We start from the raw sequence: 26,021 nt of genomic DNA, 5'->3' as shown, positions 1-26,021 counted from the left end.
GCTGCAGCCGCAAGCAGAGGATCCCGGCACTGGCGGCAAACCACTATGTACAGCACATGTGCGGTGTTGCACACATGTGCTGTACATAATGATGCCTCACATGCGCTGTACATAGTGGTTTGTTGGTGGCGCCACTCGAGCGCCATATGGACAGCGGTGGGATCCCTCCACCGCCGCTACAGCTGCATGTGGAGGATTCTCCGTTCGCAGCTGTAGCGGTGACAGAGGGATCTCAGCACCGTCCGTACGGCACTGGAGAGGCACCACTGGCACCTGCGCCCTACGTAGCGACGCCCCGTCCCAGGTGTCACGACACCTGTACAAACCACAAATGTCTGAATGGGTATTCTAACTGTGTTTAGCTTAATGTGAGTAGACATTTCCCTAAGATCAAGAACCTGGTGCACTGGGGGAGTTGTCCCATTCTGGGACCTGCAGAACTCCTAACCAAGAGCACCTCTCTTTTATCCAGATGTAATGACTGATCACTGATCCTGTCACTAACTCCGGACACTGAGAACTTCCATGAACACCCCAGAATATACTAGAAAGGAACTTTAAAGCTCAGCAGCAGCAGCAGCAGCAGCAGCATACTGATGAAAATCCATTGCCTGTCCCACCTAGATTTCTGCCAACAGTTTCATGTGCAAAAATGGTTCAGATGCATTTATCTCCTTTTCATGTCACCCAAACGCCTCCTTTTTCACCTATCTGTGAGAGAAAATGCACCTAAGACCACATTTTGAGAAATGGAATGGCTTTTATTGAGCAGTGTGAATCTATACCTACCTATGCTCCCAAAGAACAGCTTTAGTGCAGCATTGGACTCGGAACCTCAATCCTGGAAAGGGACTCTGTGGGCTCAGTAACAACCGTTGCGGCAGAGATAACCCATTGCTGCTCCTGGTCAAGAGCTCCTTCCCAAACCCAGATTCACACAGCTGTGTAAAACAGCTGAGCCCTGAGCCAGGATCTTTGTAATCTCTCACTCTCTCTGGGAATTTGGGGAATTTGAAAATCACAGTTTCGTGCTCTTACCACTTTCAAATTTCCTCTCATAGCATAGGGATCATTGTTTCTATACGGGTATAAATGTGTCACAATATTAAAATATCCCCGGGATCATTCATATATATATATATATATATATATATATATATATATATATATATATATATATATATATATATATATATACACACACACACACACACACACACACACCATATTTTTCGCTCCAAAGGACGCACCTAGTTTTTAGAGGAGGAAAACAAGAAAAAATATATTTTGCTTTCTTGAATTGTCCTAGGCATAGCAGCCAACTCTTAGAGCCCTAGGTGCCTTTGCCCCCCCCCCCCAAGTAAATATTTGAGGAAGCTTCTTTTGCAAAGGGGGAGAGCTCCATTTTTTTGAGAATCAGCTCAAAGTTGTGCAGCTTTTTTTTGCAAATGGGAAAAGCTGTGTTTTTTTGTGGGGGGGTGTCAGCTCACAGTTGTGCATCTTTTTTGCAAAGGGGGAAAGCACCATTTTTGATGATCAGCTCAAAGTTGTTGAGCTTACCTTGCAAAGGGGAAAAATCCTGTTTTTATGGGGTTCAACTCACCGTTCTGCAGCTTCTCTGGGAAAGGAAAGGGACCAATTTCTACAGTTTCCAGACAGATAATCTAATCACCCAGTCACATGTCGCTGGAGAAACAAGCAACCTCTCTCTGCAAACAACAATTGAGGCCTGGGCAAGGGGCCTGGGCGGGGCTGGGAAGGGAGCTAACGTCTCTTATCACCTCCCCGATCTCTTGCAATCAGCTGCTGAGCGGGTCCTTTCAACACACTCTTTCCTTCTTGTTAGCCTTCAGCTCTTTCAAAAAAAGAGAGCACGATCTGCCTTTAGCCCCTGGGCAATTCGGCTCCAGGGACCACGCCTTCGCTCCATAAGACACACAGACATTTCCTCTTTTTAGGAGGAAAAAAGTGTGTCTTATGGAGTGAAAAATACCATAATATATATGCTACAATGCACCAAATATTCATTAGTTGCACTGTGATTTTTAGATATCTTTATTTCATCTATTTTTTGCAATAAATGAATGTTTTATTCAATATAGTTTTGGTCTGGATAATACATTTGTGTGTTACATGCAGTTCAGGGATATTCCCAGGGCATCACTCAGTTGTTTCCAGGAAGAGGTCACATTACTGTGTGGGTGGTAGGCGCACACATATACACACACAAAACAAACACACATATCCCAGAAGACAAGTAACAGGTGCTTCACAGTGTGAAGACTGATGCAAATAATTCATTTTTAGCCTCTCTCCAAGCTCCTTTCAAAAAGTGGCAATATTAAATCGCAATGATGCAGTATCTACATAGTATTTCTGTCCTTCATTTGATCACATACCATTTTTATGGACTCTAAGGATTCAGGTAAGACAGTATGGAATCACAACTGCTTCCTTTCATACCAGAAGGGAATATGGCGATTCATCCTAATGCTGTGTTTAACAGTATTTTATACAAAAGATTCCCAGAAGAATCCTAATTTTGCTTCATCTGGATAGTCTTGACAGGGTTCTGTGAAATGTGAACAAAAGAGATGGCAGAAAGAAGTGAGGCAACATTAATAAAAGCATCAATTTAATAGACTGCGTAACTTTCATATTAAGGCAGTGCATTGTACATAAAACATTTCAGTCTATATTTAAACTAAAACCTGTAATTTTTTTTAGTAGGGTAGGCAAAGTCTCAAATTATCAATGACATAACAATGAACTTTTAGGATCAAAATCTACCCACAATCATCTTGATGTGGAATTATTTGAGGTGTTGAGCATGTTTTCTCAAGTGAAGGCAAACTTCTGCTTCAACACACCAGCAACCACACAGCCACACTGGCACCTTTTGTCTCACCAATAAGATTCTATGATTCTAATTGTTCATGTCTATCAATATTCAGATGTTGAAATTCCAAGGCATTAACCTTCTAGATACTTTTTATTATTAGACTTATCAGATCATTTCTAGCTATCCACCAATGGGTGGTCACTGGAGCTGGTGGGGTAGAGGGGAAGGCAGATACTCTTAACCAGGGGTCAGCAAACCTTTTCAGCAGGGGGCCGGTCCACTTTCCCTCAGACCTTGCGGGGGGGCAGACTATTTTGGAAAAATATATATGAACAAATCACTATGCCCCAGAAATAGCCCAGAGATCCATTTTAAATAAAAGCACACATTCTACTCATGTAAAAACACACTGATTCCTGGACCGTCCGCGGGCCAGATTTAGGAAGCGATTGGGCTGGATCCAGTCCCTGGGCCTTAGTTTGCCTACCCATGCTCTTAACAGAGAGACACACCAAGACATACATAACATGAACAGAGACACACAGAGAACCAGACACACACCTAGCACAGAGACACACCTAGCACTGCCACATAGACATAGTGAGGGATACATACATTTCTATGCTGCACAGTAACACGGGAGCTCATTTTTTGTAATAAGTAGATCCACACAAGCCAGGATCTACTTATGGGGGAAGAGGGTGAATCTTGAATCTCCTGCCTATCAGCTGTTTACCCTTCTGTATTTCTGGCAGGGGAATTCTGAGAAATGGGTACTATATAGAACAGATATCACCAATGTGGTGCCCATGGAGTTGAGCTTCCATCAGCCGCAGCCAGTACGGTCAATAGTCAAGGATAAAGGCACTGCATTGGCTACCCTAGTATAGTGTGTGGCTGGCTGGGCATCTGCTTATAATGATACATTTCATTGCATCTTAAACTTTGTTTTGAAAATGAACTCACTAGGAAAATCAAAGAGAAGAGGACCATAAAATTTCCTTGCATGGGTAAAAATTCAAACATACCCGTATATCTGAGTTGCCCTGCTGTTCATTCCATTTGACCTCTTCTTTTTGACATAGTGTTTATTACTTTTCTAGGATAATCATAATGTGATTATAGTAGTTTAAAAACTCTGCTTTCTATAACTACATTTTTAAAAATAAAATTCATACCTTGTACTCAGTGTAGACTTGTTCTTTATTACTGTGTTATGACTGTAGGTGGAATCAAATCCTACTCGTATAACCTTTCCCATCCCTACCATACAAACAGTGAAAGTTATTTAAGTATTATATTTTAAAAAGGCTTCAGCTGTGATTTTTCTCCCCCACCCTGTATGTTTCACAGATGCATCCTGTTGTTTCTTTTCAACTTGGCCATAAAGGATCAAGAAGAATCATGACTGAAAAACTCTGTGGATGGCTACCAGTTTTCCTCTCAGCATTGCTATATCAAGTCTTCAAGTGGTATGTTACATTTTCCCCAAGAACAGTTTCTTTGTTGGCCTTTGAATACGATAAGAATTATGCCAGCTTCATTTTAATGTGGGGCAGTTTCTGACATTCTATGTTTGGGGGAAGCTTTAATGAATGGTGTGATATGTTTTCTTTCATTCTTGTTTCAAAGGGCAAATGTGCGGTGTTCATTTAAATACAACACACTCCCCTTCTATTATCAAAGAAATAAACAACTATCTGACGTTTAGAAGACATCTGAAGGCAGCCCTGTTTAGGGAAGTTTTTAATGACTGATGTTTGTCTTCTGAAGAAGTGTGCATGCACACGAAAGCTCATACCAAAATAAAAACTTAGTTGGTCTTTAAGGTACTACTGAAGGAATTTTTTTATTTTGCTTCGACTCAGACCAACACGGCTACCTACCTGTAACTGATGTTTTAATGTATTTTTAATCTTTTGTTGGAAGCCACCCAGAGTGACTGGGGAAACCCAGCCAGATGGGCGGGGTATAAATAATAAATGGTTGTTGTTGTTATTCTTCTTCTTGTTGTTGTTATACAGAAATGTAAAGCTAGGGTAAAAATTCTCTATGATATGCACTTGATTACTCATCCTATTTGCATTGCTTCCTTTGATATGAAATGATGGGCTTTCTGATTGAAATGAACAGAATAACATAATTAATTTTGTGAAATTCCATCATAGTGGACAGTGAGAATAAATAGGTAGTTTTGGTTTTAAAATGCATAACATAACAAACAAGAACAAAACACAACACAACATTTAAAAAGCCGTAGATTGCTTAATCAGTCAAAGGCCTGGTTGAAGAGGAATGTTTTTTCCTGGCACCTAAAAATATACAATGAGGGCACCAGGTAACAGGGGCGAAGGAAGGGGTTTGTGATTGGGGCGGGCCACCCTGGGTGTGACCACTGGGGGGGGGTGACAAAATGCTGGGCAGCACTCACCATGGGGCCTGCAGCGCACCTGAGCCATGCATCTCTCCTGGGAGTGACACGGTGGCTTGAGTGTTCACAGGCTGCCCCAAACAGTCCGCCCACTGCCTCCCCCCCAGCTGTAGTGCGGCTGAGTGGGAGGAGGTAGGCAGACTCCTCGGAGGCCCCGCGGAGCGTTCTGCCCCAGCTCACCCCGCGGGCAGCTGGCCCCCTGAGTGCAGGGCATGCATGCCTCCCCAGGCGCCCGATTGGCTTGCTCCACTGCTGCCAGGTCAGCCTCCCTAAAGAGAGCATTCCACAAAAGATTGTGTGAGGTTGGATTCAGCAGACTTAATCTGAGCCTTCAAAGACACATAAACTGAAAGAGAAAGTGGGAAAGAGCTCTTCCAATTTCCTACTCCAGCTATATGTATTTGTCAAAGGCAGAAAAGGCAACCACACACATTTACCACTTCATGATCCATGAGGCAGTAAGTGGAGGGTGGAGACTGGCTCAGAGGCTTTGTGAGCCGCGAGGGAAGTGCTCAGCTGTGTCATTGTACCCATGGCTGCTGGCCAACCCCTGACATATATGAATTGGTCATCTTTACAACAACTTTATTCAGTAGTTCAGTCTTATCACTTTTGATTATTACTACAAGGATTTCTACTTTGTTTTTCATTTCAAATAATTTCAGAAACAGTTGTGAGTTAAAATACCACACACCAGCATAAAAGCAGAAGCAGATAAATTGCAACTCAGTAGAAGCCTGAGCTAGAGTAGGTAGAGTGCTGAGAGATCGTAACTTGCCAAAGGCCCCCTGCTGAGTTCAGAGGAGATTTGGACTGGGAGCTTCAGATTGTAGATCTGTCTCTTAACAGCCACACCAGGGAAAGTACATATGGATGGCAGTATAGACTAGGCATGGCCAAACTTGGCCCTCCAGCTGTTTTGGGACTACAATAACCATCATCCCTGACCACTGGTCCTGTTAGCTAGGGATGATGGTAGGTAGTTGTAGTCCCAAAACAACTGGAGGGCCAAGTTTGGCCATGCCTGGTGTAGACCTTTTAAGCTGTTACATTGCACATTACCTTCTATAGATATAAAATGTGCATATAGCATGGCAACATGTAATAGCCATTTCCTCTTTCCTGTTGTTCATTCTCTTATAAATATTATAAAAGTATTTTCAGTTATTTTTTTAAAAAATATGTAGTTTCTAAGCCACAGGGAAATGGCATTATAGAAACACAGAAGGCATCTGATCTGATCTCTGTGTTACTTTAAATGAAGAAGAATAGCTTTGTCTCTAAGAGGTTCTATTAGAGTGTAGTTATTGATTTCCCTGTAGAACAAGCACACTTTAATCAAGCATTCAAAAATATTTTTGCAGTATTGAATAAATGTTTGCTGTACCAAGGGATTTTCAGGTTTTATTGCCAAGCTGCCCATCATGTGTTGTTTTGTTTACATATGCCATCTGAGATAAGCTAAATGAGTTTGCTACTTTTGAACTTTTGAGTTCTTGTCAGTAGGAAGAAAGTGAGATCAGTTAATTAAGTCTTTGTTTGGAACTGCTAACCCCTTTCCAAAACAAATTATACTTTCTTGCTCCACTCTCTGCTGTGAACATCGTCCTAAACTACAGTGGTACCTTGGTTCTCTAACTTAATCTGTTCCGGGAGTCCGTTCGACTTCCGAAACCATTTGAAAACCAAGGCGTGGCTTCCAATTGGCTGCAGGAGCTTCCTGCACTCGATTGGAAGCTGCGTCAGATGTTCGGCTTCCACAAAACATGCACAAACCGGAACACTTACTTCCGGGTTTGCGGTGTTCAGGAGCCGATTTGTTCGGGAGCCAAGCCTTTCCAGTGCCAAGGTACCACTGTACCTAAAACTGAAATCAGGTTGGAATCAAGCTATATTCATAGAACCCTTTATCTCAAATCTAAAAGTAACTTTTTAAGATGGTTTCACTATATGGAAAGCACACTGGACCTCTCTGTGGCCTGCTTCCACCACATGACATCGCACACAAATGTTGCTCCCCACAAGTTGGGTGGAACCTGGTGCTTATGTGAAGCTGTGTGACCTCCCCACAACTTTGGCAGGTGCAAAAAGTAATGAAAGTAGGGTCACATGTGACTGCGCACCAGTAACATGAGCACAGTTTATCATGAATGTGAAATAAAAAGGGCACCTGGAGGGTCCCAGAGACACATCAAATTGTTTCAAATCTTAAAAAAAGCACAAAATGCCCACCTTTAATCTTACAAAATAGGATTTGAGTACTACTAGTCTAAGGTACAGAGTGATTTTTACAACCTGTAGATTATTTTATTATTATAATAATAATAATAATAATAATAATAATAATAATAATAATAATAATTTATTATTTATACCCCACTCATCTGGCTGGGTTTCCCCAGCCACTCTGGGTGGCTTCCAACAGAAAAATAAAATAATCGATTAAACATTAAAAGCCTCCCTAAACAGGGCTGCCTTCAGGTGTCTTCTAAAAATCTGGTAGCTGTTTTCCTTTTTGACATCTGATGGGAGGGCGTTCCACAGGGCAGGCGCCACCACTGAGAAGGCCCTCTGCCTGGTTCCCTGAAACTTGGCTTCTCGCAACGAGGGAACCGCCAGAAGGCCCTCGGAGCTGGACCTCAGTGTCCAGGCAGAACGATGGGGGTGGAGACGCTCCTTCAGGTATACTGGACCGAGGCCATTTAGGGCTTTAAAGGTCAGCACCAACACTTTGAATTGTGCTCGGAAATGTATTGTGAGCCAGTGTAGATGTTTCAAGACCAGTGTTATGTGGTCTTGGTGGCTGCTCCCAGTCACCAGTCCAGCTGCCGCATTCTGGTTTAGTTGTAGTTTCCAGGTCACCTTCAAAGGCAGCCCCACATAGAGCGCATTGCAGTAGTCCAAGCGGGTGATAACTAGAGCATGCACCACTCTGGCGAGACAGTCTGCAGGTAGGTAGGGTCTCAGCCTGCATCCCAGATGGAGCTGCCCTGGACACAGAATTGACCTGCGCCTCCATGGACAGCTGTGAGTCCAAAACTACTCCCAGGCTGCGCACCTAGTCCTTCAGGGGCAAGTTACCCCTTTCAGGACCAGGGAGTCCTCCACACCTGCCCGCCTCCTGTCCCCCACAAACAGTACTTCTGTCTTGTCAGGATTCAGCCTCAATCTGTTAGCCGCCATCCATACTCCAACCACCTCCAGGCACTCACACAGGACCTTCACCGCCTTCACTGGTTCTGATTTGAAAGAGATGTAGAGCTGGGTATCATTCGCATACTGATGAACACCCAGCTCAAACCCCCTGATGATCTCTCCCAGCGGCTGCATGTAGATGTTAAAAAGCATGGGGGAGAGGACAGAACCCTGAGGCACCCCACAAGTGAGAGCCCAGGGGTCTGAACACTCATCCCCCACCACCACTTTCTGAACATGGCCCAGGAGGAAGGAGCGGAACCACTGTATAACGTGCCCCCAGCTCCCAACCCCTCTAGATGGATTTTATGGTCGATGGTGTCAAAAGCTGCTGAGACATCCAACAGAACTAGGAAACAGCTCTCACCTTTGTCCCTAGCCCTCCAGAGATCATCAACCAGTGTGACCAAGGCAGTTTCAGTCCCATGATGAGGCCTGAATCCCGGCTGGAAGGGATCCAAATGGTCCGCTTCTTCCAGGCGTGCCTGGAGTTGTTCAGCAACCACTCGCTCAATCACCTTGCCCAAGAGTGGAAGAATTGAGACTGGGCAATAGTTGGCCATATTGGCCGCATATAAAGTTTTTTTTTTAAGAAGCGGTTTAATAACTTCCTCTTTCAGCGGGTCTGGGAAGGCTCCCTCACAGAGAGAAGCATTCACCAACCGGCGAAGCCCATCACCAAGCCCTTCTCAGCTAGCTTTTATAAGCCAGGATGGGCAAGGATCAAGGAGACAGGTGGTTGGTTTCACTCATCCAAGCAGCCTGTCCACATCCTCGGAGGTAACAGATTGGAATTGATCCCATGCAACTTGACTAGACAGATCTCTAGCACTCCACCGCCCTGGCCCTGCTCCCACAGTGGAGCCTACCTCTTCCTGAATTTTTTACATACTATTAGTTATTATAAACTCCTTTGAAGGAGTAAAGTGCAGCTAATGCAAATATTTTAAAATTATGCTTTTTCTTACTTTTCTAAAATATAAAACAGTGGGTAATATTTCACAACTCCCAGAATTTCTCCCCAATTTCCAATTTTTCCACTGGAAAAAAATTAAGAACCTACCCTCACCACCCCTCACACACAAAAAAAAATCTCTAAGGGAAAAAAATCCCTCTCCCTTTCATTCACATATGCAAACACTCAGGTTTTTGAAGGCAAGCAGTATGAGTCGGTGAGGATCATATTCAGAACCAAGGAATTATGAACTGCGATGTCGCTGCTAGTGAAAAGTAATTTTAAATGACTGGTGTGTTGAGAGATACATGGAAACAAATTTACCTTCAATCATATATAATGAAACTGTCTTGCTTATTTCTTCAAAGCTTTGCAACCCCTTCTGACTTTTGGCAAAGCTGGCAGAGTGGGTGGGTGATGAAAGTTGATGTGCAGAAATATCCAGAGGGCCATGGATTCTCCATTCCTGCCTCAACTAATTGATACTCTTCTAAGAATTTATAATTCCTGCTCTTGACAGCATCTTTGTAATCCAATGTGTCTGCTTAATATATACAATTTGTTATAGTGTTTATTGGGCAATAAGTCTTAGTTTTAATAAAATCTTTCCCCCCTATTTTTAGACAAATATCTCTTGGTGCCATAGCACATGGATTTCAGGACTACATGTGAAGAGGTAATACCAAATGCGTGCACACAATCATTGTGTTTTATTTTGATGATAAATGTGATATGGATTAACTGAGCTGTTACAAGGAAGATTAAACTGTATTTTCCAGTAAGTCTCACAGGGCAGAGGGAGTTATTCCAACTGTTTTAGGGACTCCACTCCGGATTTGTGTAGAGTTTACTCCCTATCCTTTTCTTCTCCCAAAGAAAAGGCAGCAGAGATTTAGGATAAGAGTTTTCCTTCTCCTAGATGCACTACCTTCCCAGGTTGACAAGCTCCATCTGTCCCTTCCTTACCTCTACATCCTGTGCAGAAACCATCTTTTTGGCTATTGGACCTACTATTGGTTTCATCCACTCAATCTGCCAGAGCCTGTCTTCACATCCAGTAGAAGACCCTAACTCACCAAGGGTTTGAGACCCATCGGCTACACTCACCTGGTTTAGCTGGCCAGTGGAAGCCGTTCCTGAGGTGTGGCTGCTGATAGCTTCTAAGAGCCACAGGCGAGAGCTGAGTGCTGTGCGGGGGGACGGGGACCAAAGGTGCACAAAGCACTCCAGAATGACCTCGATGTGTCCCGCACCAGAGGTACTACCCTCCCCTAACACCCCCAACACCCCACATAAACAATGAAATAGTTATAACTAACCCACTGCAATTTGAGTGGACTTATCTCAAAGGAAATTACACAATAATACAATAAATACAATTATTCTTGCATTGAAGGGAATTAGATTAGTTGACCCTTGGGGTCCCTTCCATCCCTACAATTCTATGATAATGCTGCTCAGGGAACAGAAGAAAATGGAGCACAATTCTTGAGTGTATAAAACTGGGGATACATAGCGCAGGAGCAGAATAAGTTGTTTTCCTCTTTTGGCAGAAAAGTACTGGGCAAGGGAAATGCAGCTTTTTCCATCATTGCAGTACTATGAGGAGAATAATGTGTGGTTGTTTTAAGTTCTCCCTTCCATGCAGTTCTTAGAGGGGCAATAAGCCCAAGTGGGAGGTAGGGAGGTTTGTGTGAAAACAGAGGTTTCAAATTGATTTGAATTAGCCTGCAACTGCAGATGATGGAAGGAGAAGTAAATCTTGATTTGTGAAAATAAAATACATCAAAACATTATGCAGAGTGTATTTCAGGCCAGCATATATTTGCTTGGCTTTATGAAATCTGAAATAATTTAACCTTCTGGTGCTAAAGAATGCCCTATTTTTGTGTTTCAATGCTGCATTGGGATAGGAAAGGATGGTATTTAAATGAAGATATCATCTAAAGATGTATTGTACAACTGTAGCTTCTAAAAGGCAAAGACGACTAGGGCCTTATTACATTTTAAAAGTTTTCCATGTAAATTAGGTTATTCTGCTCATGTGCTATCAGTCAGTCCATTGCCGTAAATGGTTTGCTTTTTTCATGCTTGACTTCTTTGTTCAAACTGTGAATAAACTCTGCCCTTGTGCATTACAATGCCGGCTTCTATTTTAATTTTGTTGTGATGTTTAATTATGTCTACTGTATAGTTACATGCTGCTTAATTCTTGCCCTAAGCTCTCTTTATAAAATTTCTCGAGAGATTTTATAATCAGCCAAGTCAGAAGTGTGCAGTCAAGTAAAGCAAAACGACTGTATAAACGATTCAGCATTTCTTTAAAAATAAATATATAAATAAATATCTCAGGCAGCCCTCAAATTAATTGGGAGCTATTGGGATGCTCCTAGGTATGAATCAATAGGTGTGTTGTTGCTCACTCTCCAACCTTGCTTGGCTGAAAGAAGTTACAATAATAGAATTAAAATGTGGTTATTAAGCATGGTTCTCCCACCTTTCCCTTTATTCATTACTTCTCCACACCTGTGATTTTAAGCACTGAAGATTTTCTTATTCCACAAGTCAGGAAGCCAAAATGCAAAGAAACAACTTTTTTAGGATAACTCATTAGGATTTTGTCTGCTGCCCAGTTCTTCTGCTTGAGCTCCATTAACAGAGCAAAGGGTCTGGAGTCAGCCATAAAGTTTGAACAATGGAAATTCACCTAGCCGCCCAGAGTGACTGGGGAGACCCAGCCGGATTGGGGGGGTTTAGAAATATTATTATTATTATTATTATTATTATTATTAGCAGGGCTGGTCCACCCATGAGGCACAATGAGGTGACTGCCTCAGGTGACAGGATTCAGAGAAGCAGCACATTCAAATTTAATTTTTTTTTATTTCCCCCTTGTTTCTGGTGTATATCTTCACTCACCCTGGGGAGGGGGCACCATTTTGTGGTTCAGTTCAGGTGGAAATTGGTCAAGGAACCAGGGAAAAGCAACTTGGTTGTGGTAAATTAAGAGTCTCACCTGACATTTCTCAGTCACCACATCAGCTGAAAGGCTGCTTTCAGGGCAAGCAGGGGGAGCAGTGTCAAGAGCGATGCAATGTTTGTGCCTCCCCCTCAGCTTGCATCCTTGGCGGGGGCCAACCTGGCCAACCCTATCTACGACCCTGGGTTTGGAAAGTATGAATGGATATTAGGGGCGAAGATATACTGAGAAGGAAAATAACTGAAACCAGAGATTTTTGCAGGGTATCAAATGGATACACTACCACTGTCTGAACTGCATATGAACTGCCACACAAGGAAGAAATGTGCCTATGTAATAATTACCCATTACCCTTCTCAAATAAGAAAAAAAGATAGGAACAGAAGGGACATAATGTCTGGACATTAAAAGGTAGCCTTTAGGGGCATTAGGCTATCACCTGCATCATCCATTTCAGATTGTCCCAGTACACCTCTTGCCATTGTTTTAGTCCAAGCTGACCAGCTGGATTTAGACATCCTTTTAGTTAACCAATCTGCAGATACAAGCCACGACTCACAAGCACTTGGAATGGATTTGCTTTTGTGCATAGAGGAGCTTTTGGATTATAACCATAAAGCAGTATGATCGGAATCCTTCATGGTGTTTCAGTTTCAGTGCTCTACTGTGATCCTAGTTAAGCTAATTAGGATTAATCAGAGACTGTAAGATTCACATAGGTTTGCCTGGGTGACACCTTCCATTAAGCAATGTGTAAGGTTCAGTCCCATATGCATTCTGACACTGGATACTGAAACAAGTGTATTGATATTGTGAAGGGGGATTTTTGCTTGCAGCATTTGTTGACATATCCATACTGAGCATCCATATGTGTTATTAAGTGGATCAATCTCCAGAATCCATACATGTTGCTAGTAATCAGTTTTGTAATGTCATTGTCTCAATATATCTATTTGCAACTGTGAGGGACAGGGGATATCGCGAAGTCCCTCCCCTCCTGAGTTCAAGCCCGTCCCCGAGCAAAGGGGAAAGCAGGGAGAGTTCCGATTCCAGTGGGGAAGCAGGAAGTCGTGTCCGAGGCTCAGGCAAGGTAGAGGAGCCAGGGTCCCAGGTGGGACAGGAAGGGGCAAGCAAGGGGGGAAGACCCATCCCTCCAACTCCAGAATTACGCAGGAAGAGGAGGGGCAAGAGGATGGGTCTGCCAAAGCTTTTGTGTTGGAGAAAGACGCGCCAAAAGCCATTAGGAGGTTCTGAAACCGACTGACAACATCGCTCCGTGTAAATAGCAATGACTTGAGCACTGTAAATACGCAGCACCAATAAAAGAATAAAATGCAGAGCTGCGTAGCGTCGTTACTCTGAAGTAGTCCACTCCGGCCACTGTGACAGCAACCTCCTAATCATTTTTGGGCTACTTCGGAGTTGCCGGGATGAGCGTGTCCGAGGCGGAGAAGTGGCGGCAGATCGCTGAGCAAGCCCAGCTAGAACTGCAACAGCTGTCGCTGCAGGCGCAGGGAGAATTGAAGGCAGCTAAAGAGGAGACTAAGAAGGTCCAGGACGACCGGCTACAACTTGCGGAACAGGTGAGAGAGCTCCAGGAAAAAGAGCAGCATTTAAGGGCGGTGGCGGTAGACCTCCAAAACAAGCTGGATGCAGAGAAAAACAAGGCGGGAGGGGCTCCCCAAGTCCAAGTGCTGCCAGGAAGGAGAGCAGGGACCCTTGTAAGCAAGTTCAATGGAGACCCGAAGGAGTTTCAGGGCTTTGAGACTGAGATCGTGTATGCTCTTGAGCTGCACCGGAATGAGTTCCCCGATGATGAGCACAGAGTAGCGTTTATTGTGGAACATCTCACCGGAGCAGCCAGGGAGTGGCTAAGACCATTAATCGCAACCAAGAATCCTTGCATGAAAAATGTCCAACAATTTCTAGAAGGTTTGAGGACGATGTATTCGTCCGATAGTCATTTGGACCAGACTAAGGAGGAACTGCATAATTTACGCCAAGGAAATATGACAGTTCGCGCATATTGGGCGAAATTCACCATGCTGGTGCACAGACTGGGGTGGGTTTTGGATTCGCCTCCCATGCAAGCTGCGTTTTACTTGGGTTTGAGCGAGGAGGTGAAGGATGAACTCTCGAGAGGTCCAAAGCCCAGTACTATGGATCAGCTGAGCAAAGCAGCTCTGGCGGTGGGGGTGAGGCAGGAATCCCGGTGGAACGACAAGCAAGCGACGCGCGCAAAGCGGGCTTGGTTCCCACGGTCGCAGGAGAAGCCACTCCCTCAACAACCCTTTCAGGCCACGCCTGGAGCCAGCCAGGACCAGGAGCCCATGCAGATTGATAGCGCGCGCGCGCGGGCTTTTCAAACCCCAGCGGCGCCAAGACGCAAGGAGGGAAGGGGCGGGAATTGCTTTCTCTGCAACTCACCCCAGCATCTCGTCAGAGACTGCCCACATCGCAGGGAGTGGCAAGGAAAGGCGGGAACGGTGGTGCCCTCCCCCACTGACGCAGCACCACAGCAGGGAAACGGGAAAGCCTGGCTGCAGGAGACAAGGGGCAGCAGCCAGGCACAGTCAGCAGACAACAGCCCCAGCCCGCCCACCCGCACAGAGAGGTGCAGAGCCAGCCCACCCCTCCCAGAGCAGGAGTGGTTCTAGAAGTGACGCTAACGCTCCCAAATGGCTATCCCCTGACGGTCCTCGCCTTAATTGACAGTGGGGCGTCCGCCAACTTCTTCTCGAGAAGCTTTGCAGAAGAGCACCAAATCCAGCTTTTGCAGTTGGATTTTCCTCTGCACGTAGCAACCATTGACGGCAGGGAGCTGCTGGGAGGGGCCATCACACATCAAACCCCCCCCATGAGAATGACGGTGGGAAGGCACTCAGAGACACTGGCGTTCAACGTCACCACCATCTCAGACCCCCCCATCGTCTTGGGCATGAGCTGGCTGGCGCGCCACGACCCCTCCATCAGTTGGCACCAGAGGTGCATCACGTTTGGGTCAGACTTTTGTCTGGAACATTGCATGCAGCACCAACCAGGGGAGGGGCCTCCGATAGCCACGGTGGCCACCATGCATATCAAAGGGGGTGAGGCAATACCCAAGCAGTACTGGGACCTGCAGGAGGTCTTCAGCGAAGCGGAGTCCGACCACCTACCCCCGCACAGGCCTTTTGACTGCCAGATCAACCTGGTGCCAGGGGCGACGATACCCCCAGCCAAGCTGTACGCCATGTCAGACCAGGAGCTGGAGGATTTGCGCGCTTTCATCGACAAGAACCTCAAGCGGGGGTTCATAAGGGAAAGCAAGGCAGCAGGGGGCAGCCCGGTCTTCTGGGTGGACAAGAAAGACACGCAACAGCGCCGTCTTGTGGTGGACTTTAGACGGCTGAATTCGGTGACAGAGCCCGTGGCTTTCCCCATGCCCAGAGTGGATGATCTCCTGACAGCGGCACGCAGGGGCAAGATTTTCACCAAGCTGGACCTAAGGGGGGCGTACAACTTGATCAGGATCCGGGAAGGAGATGAATGGAAAACCACGATGTTCACGCCTCTGGGCTCTTTTGAATATCTGGTGATGCCCTTCGGTTTGCAAGGGGGCTCAGCATGCTTCCAGGCCTTCATGCACCACGTCCTGGGGTCCCTCCTCTTCAGGAAATGCTTGGTCTTCCTAGATGACATCCTTATCTACTCGAATGACCCAGTGCAGCATGTGAAAGATGTCAGAGAGGTGTTGCAACGCCTGAAGGAGAACCACCTGTATGTGAAGCTGGAGAAGTGCAAGTTTCACACCAAAGAGGTGGACTTCCTGGGCTACAAGCTGTCAGACAAGGGGCTGGCGATGGACAAGGACAAGGTGCAGGCCATCCTGGACTGGCACAGCCCCAGGACGCGCAAAGATGCCCAACGCCTACTAGGCTTCGCTAACTTCTACAGGAAGTTCATCAAGAACTTCTCTCGCGTTACGGCTCCCATCACGGACTGCCTGAGAGGCAAGCAGAAGTTCAAGTGGACACCAGAGGCGCAAGCAGCGTTCGAAAGCCTCAAGAGAGTGTTCGCCTCAGACCAAAACCTGTTCCATGTGGTGCAGGACGCGCCCCTACGCATTGAGACAGATGCTTCTGAAAAAGCTGTGGGCGCAATTTTGTTGCAACTGGACGCCAACAGGGAGTGGAGACCCTGTGCCTTCTTCTCCAGGAAGCTGACACAGCCTGAACGCAACTACACAGTGTTTGATAGGGAACTTCTTGCGATCTACGCTGCGTTCCAGCACTGGCGACACTTCCTGGTGGGCGCGAAGCACCCCATCCAGGTGTGCACAGACCACAAGAACCTGGAGTTCTGGAGAACTGCCAGGGTGCTCAACCAGCGGCAGATACGGTGGGCAGAGTTCTTCTCGAACTTCAACTTCTCCATCCACTACATCCCGGGGGAGCAGAATGTCAGGGCGGATGCCCTCTCCCGCAAGCCAGAGTACATGGAGGAGGAGGCGCCACCAGCCCCAAGGCACATTTTCCCCCCGTCGGCATGGTCCTGCGGAGCAGCTGTGGTGAGCGAGGCAGAACTCACAGCACTGACGGCAGCGGATGAATTTGCCAACCGCATCTTCAGAGAACTGAGAGGGGGGAGGGAGCAGGCAAAAGACTTTGCAGAACGCAGAGGGCTGCTTTTCTACAAGGGTGCGCTGTACCTACCCACCACCCAGCTTCGACGTACGGTCCTCAAGCAGATGCACGACAACCCTACAGCGGGGCATTTTGGAAGGGACAAAACCGCTCACCTAGTCATGAGACACTTCTGGTGGCCAGGGGTGCGGGAAGATGTTCGAGACTATGTAAGGGGCTGTACCACCTGCCAGCGGGCGAAGGTGGTCAGAGCAGCGCCACCAGGGTTGCTGGAGCCCTTAGCCACACCACACAGGCCGTGGGAAGTGGTGTCCATGGACTTCATCACAGATCTGCCTTCGTCCAGGGGTAAGACTGCAGTGTTGGTGGTGGTGGACCTTATGTCCAAAATGTGTCACTTTATACCGTGTGCCAGGGCAGTCTCGGCAGAAGAGACAGCCAAACTGTTTGTTGATCACATTTTCAGACTGCATGGATTACCTTTAAGGGTTATTTCGGATCGTGGCCGCCAATTTGTTTCCAGGTTCTGGCGGCGGCTCATGAACCTCCTGCAGGTGGAGGTCAGCTTGTCGACGGCTAGACACCCGCAGACCAACGGACAAGCGGAGAGGGTCAACGCCATTCTGCAGCAGTACCTGAGATGCTACGTCAGCCAGCGGCAAACGGACTGGGTGGATCGCTTGCCACTAGCAGAATTTGCCTACAACAATGCAGTGCACGTCTCCACAGGGGTGTCGCCCTTTAAGGCCAATTACGGGCGCGACCTCAGATCTTTCCCAGAGAGGGAGAGGGAGGAGGAGGAGGAGGAGGGCCCACAGGCTGAGGATTGGGCAGAGGAACTGGAGACGGTGCACCAGCAGCTCAGAGAACACTTGGAGAGGGCCAAGGAAGCGTACAAAAAGGGGGCAGATCGCCACAGGCGACAAGGGGAGGTCATCAGGGTGGGGGACAAGGTGTGGTTGTCCTCGGAGGGCCTTCCCACCAGAGGGAGGTGCAAAAAGCTGGCACCCAAAAGGCTGGGCCCCTTCACGGTCACGCAACAGGTAAACCCGGTGGCATACAGGCTGGCACTGCCAGAGGACATGAGGGTGCATCCAGTGTTTCATAGATCGCTGCTGTCGCCGTACAGGGAAAGCAGCAGGCTCCGAGACAGCGAACAAACCCCCGAGGGAGGGGGGGAGAGGGAAGGCAGGGAGCAACTCAATGAGGCCACGGCCATCCTGGATTCAAGGTGGGGGGTGGGGGGACTGGAGTACCTCATGGCATGGGAGGATGCTCCACCGTCCCAGAATGAATGGGTCCCAGCCACTCAGATACAGGAGGAATTCTTGGTGGAAGAATTTCACGCCCTCTTTCCCCACAGACCCAAGCCCTGGCACATGGAAAGGGAGGGGGAGGAGGAGGAGGCACGGGAGAGCAGCTCACCATGGCGCTGGGAAGCGGAGTTTGAGGAACCAGAGGATGAGGTATGGGTGTCACCGAGATCCACCCAGTCAGAGGAAGGAGCAGATTGGCAGAACGTTTTTACCCCCACCAGCTCTGACGCCACGGACTTTTTGGGATTCCCGTCCGCCCAGGCGGAAGGGGGGGGCTCGCAGGACTGGGGGGAGGTATTCACACCAACGGGCTCGGAGAGCACTGAGTTCTTAGGCTTCCAGTCGTCACCGACACATGGGGGGGGCCTGGGGAGGGGTGAAGGAGAGCTTGGGAGGGGGGTGGATGTGAGGGACAGGGGATATCGCGAAGTCCCTCCCCTCCTGAGTTCAAGCCCGTCCCCGAGCAAAGGGGAAAGCAGGGAGAGTTCCGATTCCAGTGGGGAAGCAGGAAGTCGTGTCCGAGGCTCAGGCAAGGTAGAGGAGCCAGGGTCCCAGGTGGGACAGGAAGGGGCAAGCAAGGGGGGAAGACCCATCCCTCCAACTCCAGAATTACGCAGGAAGAGGAGGGGCAAGAGGATGGGTCTGCCAAAGCTTTTGTGTTGGAGAAAGACGCGCCAAAAGCCATTAGGAGGTTCTGAAACCGACTGACAACATCGCTCCGTGTAAATAGCAATGACTTGAGCACTGTAAATACGCAGCACCAATAAAAGAATAAAATGCAGAGCTGCGTAGCGTCGTTACTCTGAAGTAGTCCACTCCGGCCACTGTGACAGCAACTAACAACCATAGACATTTCAACTGATAACCCAGAGATATTTGGGAATATGCTGGCCTCTGTTAAAGCTTTTCCAAAAAAACAATCAGAGAAAAAGTATCCTTTCGATCCTCTAACATGAACAATCAGCGTGCAGCTTGAAAACTAAGGAAACCTTTTTCTCTGTTCATCCTTTGAAGACAAAGACAGGGATTTGTTTGCTGCAGGATGGTAACCAGGAGCCTTTCAAAGTGCGGCTGCACTTAGCCAAAGATATTTTGACGATTCAAGAGCAAGACGTGATCTGTGTCTCTGGTGAACCTTTCTATTCTGGTGTAAGTATCATTTTCTTCAGTAGTTTTCAAAATAAAATCATTGTGTACGTTGAGCTTTCCCTACTCACTTTTGCCTTCCATTGGAGGGTGTTGAAATGAAGAAAAGTTGCAAATTTTTGAAATGATACAATCAAGTCTAGATCGAAGTCATGAAATGCAGTGATATGGTACTTCCTGGTGTGTTTTTTGGTACAGTGTAAATAATATGAGCAGCTTTCAGGAGATCAATGCAGTGAATGGTCCTAAGAAGCATTCAATTAATATAATTCACAGTCATGATTCAAGTGGGATGAGATAGCTTACTTAATGGGATTTAACTCTACTAGGTGCTATGTTGGTCTCAGGTTAAACCCAGGACTCCTGAGACAAAACAAAAACAAAACCCTCACAGTGGCCATGAGTCCCCCCCTTAAGACTCCATGATTGGGCAGTGATAAAGGATCCAAGTTCTTAGGGACCTTGTAAATTAATACAACCTTGAACCTGGGCTGGTAGTGTCCAGGCACTCAGTGCAAACTTTTGAGCTCTGGGGTTATGTGCTGATAGTAGTTCTGTCCACATCAATCAAAGGTATTCCTATGTAGAGCGCATTGCAATAATTAAGTATTAAGGTTGCTTAAGAACTCTAATGCCAAGAGCAGAGTGTTATGGATATATATATATATATATATATATATATATATATAATCTGCTGGATCTGACCAAAGACTTGTCTAATCTAGCACCTTGTTTCCCATAGGGGCCAACCAGATGCCCCTTGGAAGTCCACAAGCTAGACATGAGAGAATAGCATTTTCCCACTGTTGTCTATTCAGAGGCTGTTCTTTCTGATCCATTATCTAACTTTATGTTGATGCTGAGTTACCCATTGACTCTACCAAAAGAGAATTTAAGAGTTGCTTAAGAGCATCAAACCAAACCAGATCATATCCAGTTTTTTTTTTTAAAAAAACTAATGGATTTATCATTCCCATTTGCATTTTCTTAATATGTCAGAACACCTATTACTTATATCTAGATGATATTTAAATAATGCCTTGGCATAAATGCATGATATTTTTAATTTCCCGTACAGTGTTACAGCCTACATGTCCAGAATATTGTTTTAGAAGTTAACAAATGATGTGCTCTGCTTGGTTAGCCTGGCTGCATGTTATCTGAAGATTAAATGCACAACCCATTAGATAATGTATCAATGTGAACATGGGATTTACTTTTTCTGCTAGAACAATTGTCACAGTTGACACTTTTGAGCCCTTTTCTTTATTTCCTGAGGAACTGAGATGAGATTATAAATGACTAGGTTCATCCCAAAAGACTCTTTGTTCAAAATATTGTCTATTTCTGCTGTATGCTATTTAAATAATTATCTAGTGATTATATATGGAGGGTCTGATTCAACCAACCTGGTGTGTGCTAGCAGAAGCCTGTGCAAGGATTCCTGCTAGTGCAATGGGGCTTTCCTCCTCCTCCTCCTCCTCCTCCTCCTCCTCCTCCTCCTCCTCCTCCTCTGCACTTTCTGTGCCTCTCCCACATCTAACCTTGGGTTGCAAGAACCCCCAGAACAGTCCATGGTGGCAGAAGAGGGGAGGTTGTTCCATTTGGCGAGCAGAAATGCTCACTGATGGAACAATTGTTCTAGCATTACACATTTATACCCTTATAGCTGAACTTTGCTTCTCCCACATTTATTGGATAACTGCCTCCCAGACATGTATTGTGAGCCCTTGCTCTTGAAGGATCAATTTCACTGAAGGTCAGACCACATGGTACTGGGAGCAATTTGTTGAAGTTATGAGTTTAATGGAGATAAAATGTTATATGTGTTTGAAAATGTTGGACCGCCTGTTGCAGAGGGCTGGTGGTTTTCCACTCTAGGGTGGGGCAGGCTGAGTCTTGCGACTGGCTGATGACGTATTTTTCCTAACTCATAACTTGAGCTTCTCTGTGCTTTGTGCTACGTGCAGGGAAACAGTCTGCCCTGTTGTTTTTTTGAGTGGTGTCTCTGTGTGTGTTACAGCAGAGGGACAGAAAACCTTTGCTTTTAAGCCGCACTTACTTACTGTGGGATCAGGGGAAGGAACTTACTGGACTTTAAAAGATTGGAACTCATTACTAATACACAATGTAGCATTTGGTTGTTCTGCAAGAGTTACTGTTTTGTAACTAAATGTTTAAAAACCAAGTGTTAGATATAGTGTCAATGAAAAGTATCTGATCAGACTTCTGTAGAAAGAAACCCTCTTCACCACAAGGAAAGCTTTAAAACTTATTTCTTGTGGTGAAGAGGGCTTCTTTCTACACGAGTCTGATCAGAGGCTTTTCGTTGACACTATATCTAGCACAATTATCCTAACCATACAGCATCTCCAAATGTAGTATTTTCTTTTCCTTTCATGGGAATGAATGACAACCATCCACACATATGGAGAGAGTAAAATGGTCCACTCAGAGACACTTTTGAGATGGAATTAACCCACTGCCATTTATCACTGTATCCACTGTATTCATTTTAGGTTAGGAAACTTTCGGTGTAATTGTGGGTAGTGCTGTTTTCATCACGGTAGGACTTACATAGCACATATTTAGGAAAGTGCGCCATTTCACATGTGCAAAGTGCCATTATCACCTTCTCTCTCTCTAAAAAAAGAGAAGAAGATATCAATCATCAGTGAACAGGGAAATAACTTCCATGTAAGAGGACTAAAGTATCATTTTCTAGTTTAGAAATTTAACTATACTTTTTTAAATCCATGCATTGCTTTCAGCTACACATCTGTTCCTATTTTCAAGGGGAGGGGTGTGATCCAGTAGCCCCAGTGGATCAGTCCCCACTGTATATGTGTCAGGATTATTTTAGTGTTCCGATGATATAGCTGAGGTATTAGTATTGAATGTGCATTTTTTTTCTGCATGCAAATGGTCTGGTTATTATTGTGATCCCCTTAGGTGTATAACAGCAGGTAAGACTAGATAAATAAGGATGGGTTTTCACCCCACTTCATGTGAACATATGAGGGGCTCATTTCTGAAAATACTCCTATATGCTATTGAAAAGTGACTACAATAATCTCTGTGTTATTTTGGATACGTGGACACATATTTTAGAAAAAGTGCATAGCACTAAGTGTTTGCATGTGGCAACTCATTGACATTTGTTTTTTGTAACTATTTTTTTCACTTTACAATTAGAAAAAAAAAACAGAAAGAGCAGTTCCTTCTTTTTGAATGTTGAAATTCAAAACTCCAAAATGAAGCTACAGTGTGCAAGCCTATTTTCATAAGAAATATTAAATTTGAATAGAACTGAACTTGGCTTACTCTTTCAGGAAAGGACTGTAACAATTAGAAGACAAGCTGTAGGAGGATTTGGATTAAGTATAAAGGTAGGTTTCGTTTTCCCAACTGTTTCCTATTGCCAATCAGAAATGCCCTTTGTCTTGTGAATAATGAATTTAATGAGATCAAAAGGTGCTTGATTATATTATTACCTGCAATTTCAATGAGTCCTGAAAGGTCTGCATTGGCATATCTTTACAATAGAGTTGAAAAATTTTTCCCCATAGTTAATGGAAGAACAAGAGGGGCAATATCCCATTAAGATGTATTTGTGCTTATAAATTTTGGTCTATATTTTAAAAGTATATTTCATCTGTGTAGTCTTGTCTTTTGTTCAGTTGTCCTTTTTAATTACTTCTTAATGAACACAATGGCAGGCTCACTAAATAGCCAGTGAGTTCCAATAAACTATTTATTAATTTCATAGTTGCTTGCTAATAAGATTGAAAATAGCCCAATTTCTCCATTGTATTCATTGTATTACAGATGGAATGATTAATCCACATGTGGATTGGTTCCCCCCCCCCAATATCTACCTTAGAAAAGCTTAGGAAACATAAAAAGGGAGATAATTTTAAATGGTACATCATAGCTCTGAAACACCATATAAAGCAACAAATCTCTTTGGAACAGAACTTTTTTTAAAAAAAAAATCTAGTACAGAAATCTTAGCTGTTGTCTATGAGTGCAAAACAACATTAATGTATGTTTCCCAAAAATGAACTTAAGAAATATGATTTGGGGAAAACATAAAATGTACTGGTAGTTCTCTTGCATTCTCATTGAGTAGGAACTTGAAAAAAAAACAAAACTTTCCAGTTCTTAAAATGAGTCTGGTGTGTTTATTTTAGCAGAACTGCCTAATTAAACCAAATGCTAATTAGTGCACTATGGCTAAAATCCCATAAGAATGAAAATGGGAACAAGATTTTTTGTTGTTGTTTAAAGTCATTACATGCTGTTATTTTTTTCATGTCTAGAAACAGAAAAGAGAGTAAGTTGTGTAATCGTGCCTGAACTAAGAATTTAAACATTGGAACACTGGTAGCTTTTTCTTTTCTTTTTAAAAGCTACTATATAATTTATGATGATGCTAAAGAAAGTTCAGAATGCTAGGCACTGGAATACAATTAACTTTTTTTTTCCCAACACAGATTTCCGCTGGTTTATAAGCATAAGAACATTATTACTTTGGACAATATCCAAAAATTGTATTCACCTTTCATACATTCAGTTAATTTCAGATAGCTTGCTCAGTCTACCATCATGATATTAATTGCCTCAAATTACTGTTCATGCTTTTAATTGGGGTTCTGAAACAGAATCCCTGGCTGTACAACAGAGCTAACAACAGACATAATGACATACAATACCAGGTATAGGAGAACAGAAGGAATTCACATGAAATGACAGTAGGATTTTAGGGTCAACTTCTACTTTCTCAAAATCTATGTTGGTCCATTCATGCACTTCAAAAGATGTTGACTGTATTTACAAAAAAACAAATGCATAACCTGATACTTATATTCAGCAAGCCTAAAAATATCTCTATATCCTAAAAAGAGGGGCAGAGATTGTCATTACTACACTATTAGTTTCCAGACACCTACTTTTTGACCCTTTCCTGTGTTCTTAGTAGCTAGTCAAATTGGAAATAGAAGCTAAGAGTCCTGAGAGTCCTGGTTTTTGTTTTTTTTCTGGTTCCCATCTGTTTCATTAGCATTTCTCTTTCTCTCCTTGTTCATTTCCCCGTATCAACTAAGCATTTACAAGTTACATACCTCATGCTGTAGGAAAATCCCCACAAACCTCTCAATATCTGCATCTCCAGATGCTGTTGAACTTCCTTCCACCTGATCAAGGATTATGGGAGTTGTAGTTCAGCAACATCTGTCCCCATCCCAAACATAAGGGATAGAGGGGTAGGCTTGGATCAGGCTAACTCATTTATGGGACTCCAAACCTTTCCATAAATCAGAGCCGCAGCTAAGGGGGGAGGAGGCTTGCCAGGTTTTTTGCCCCGGGTGAAGCCTCCAGAGGGGATCCATTGAGGCTCCCCACCTGTGTGTGTATATATGCAAATACACATTGGGGGGCAGGGCCGGCTCTAGGGGAAGGCTGGGTGGCGCAGGGCGCCAGGGCACCGTGCTGCCAGGGGGGTGCTGCACGCTGCACCCACCCACCAGCTGCGTCAAGAAAAGGGGGCGGGGGTGCCGGAGCGATCTCCGCACCACGGCGCCAGGGTGCCCAACATGCTTAAGACGTCACTGTTGGGGTGTGTGCTAAACCGGGTCTTCGACTGGATGAAATAAATCCCAGTTTCGCCCCTGCTTAAATACTCACTGTGTCCAACAACTAACTCTGATTTCCTGACCAGCTTCAGAATCACCACAATAGTTCCCACTATGTCATTTCCTAGCATTCCTTGTATTTTTCCTCCCGAAGTTGCTGACTGGCCATTGCTTTGGGCTTCCCACTAATCTGTGTTCTCATTTCTCTGTGTGCATGAAGTCCCAACCACTAACCTTTGCTCTGTGAAGGGAGAATATCTGCACCCCACCCTCCTCACCCCAAACATAAAGTTAACGATGCTCTACCAGTCAGGTGAAAACTAGTTCAGGGGTACCGGTAGTTAACTTTCTGTCCGACAGAGTCTGCAGCCAAATATTATTGCCAAAACAGTATCTGTTGCCTTATGAATGTTGCAAATAGAATCAATCATGCATTGGACCCCTTTGGACAAGATAGTTGTAGTTCTGCTTATATTGAAACTAAGAAGAAGAAGAAGGTTTGCTTGAAAACACCCAAAGCCAACACAGATTTGTCCTTATGGATCATTCTTTCTTATGATGCCTCACTCTGCCATCTCTTTAATACTGTGTTTCCCTAAGAACCATCTCTATTGGAATGTGTAGGGGTGTGCCAATATGAACCAACTATCATTTGCTGCACTTGATGACACTCGGGGTCGTAAGAGTTGCTTGATGAAGTCATTGTGTGAATTGAACAGTGCAACCTTGCTTTGAAAAAGGTGAACAAGGCTAGAGATTTGAATCTTTCTGCAATAATCCAATTTATACTTTCAAAGTGGCCATTTCTGGCAAGGCTAAAAGTATAAAGGCATTGTTTGAAGAATATGAGATCTGACATTAACACTGATGTTTCAGAATTGCTTCTAGGATAAAATCA

The 26,021-nt window shown here is 44.9% G+C and overlaps 1 protein-coding gene across 1 annotated transcript in view; it reads left to right on the top strand.

Moving 5' to 3' along the window:
* Nucleotides 1-26,021, top strand: part of SNTG1 (syntrophin gamma 1) — a 252,930-nt gene that overhangs the window by 119,862 nt on the left and 107,047 nt on the right. Inside the window, exons 4-7 of the mRNA XM_060277843.1 lie at nt 4,196-4,314; nt 10,047-10,099; nt 19,359-19,493; nt 22,823-22,879. Coding sequence (XP_060133826.1) covers nt 10,073-10,099; nt 19,359-19,493; nt 22,823-22,879 — 219 coding nt within the window. The 5' untranslated portion in view covers nt 4,196-4,314; nt 10,047-10,072. The remainder of the gene's footprint in view (nt 1-4,195; nt 4,315-10,046; nt 10,100-19,358; nt 19,494-22,822; nt 22,880-26,021) is intronic.

The sequence above is a fragment of the Zootoca vivipara genome, chromosome 8 (assembly GCF_963506605.1).
Source record: "Zootoca vivipara chromosome 8, rZooViv1.1, whole genome shotgun sequence".
NCBI lineage: Eukaryota > Metazoa > Chordata > Lepidosauria > Squamata > Lacertidae > Zootoca > Zootoca vivipara.
Note: the sequence above shows the minus strand (reverse complement) of the source record. Positions and strands in the feature narration are given on the sequence as shown.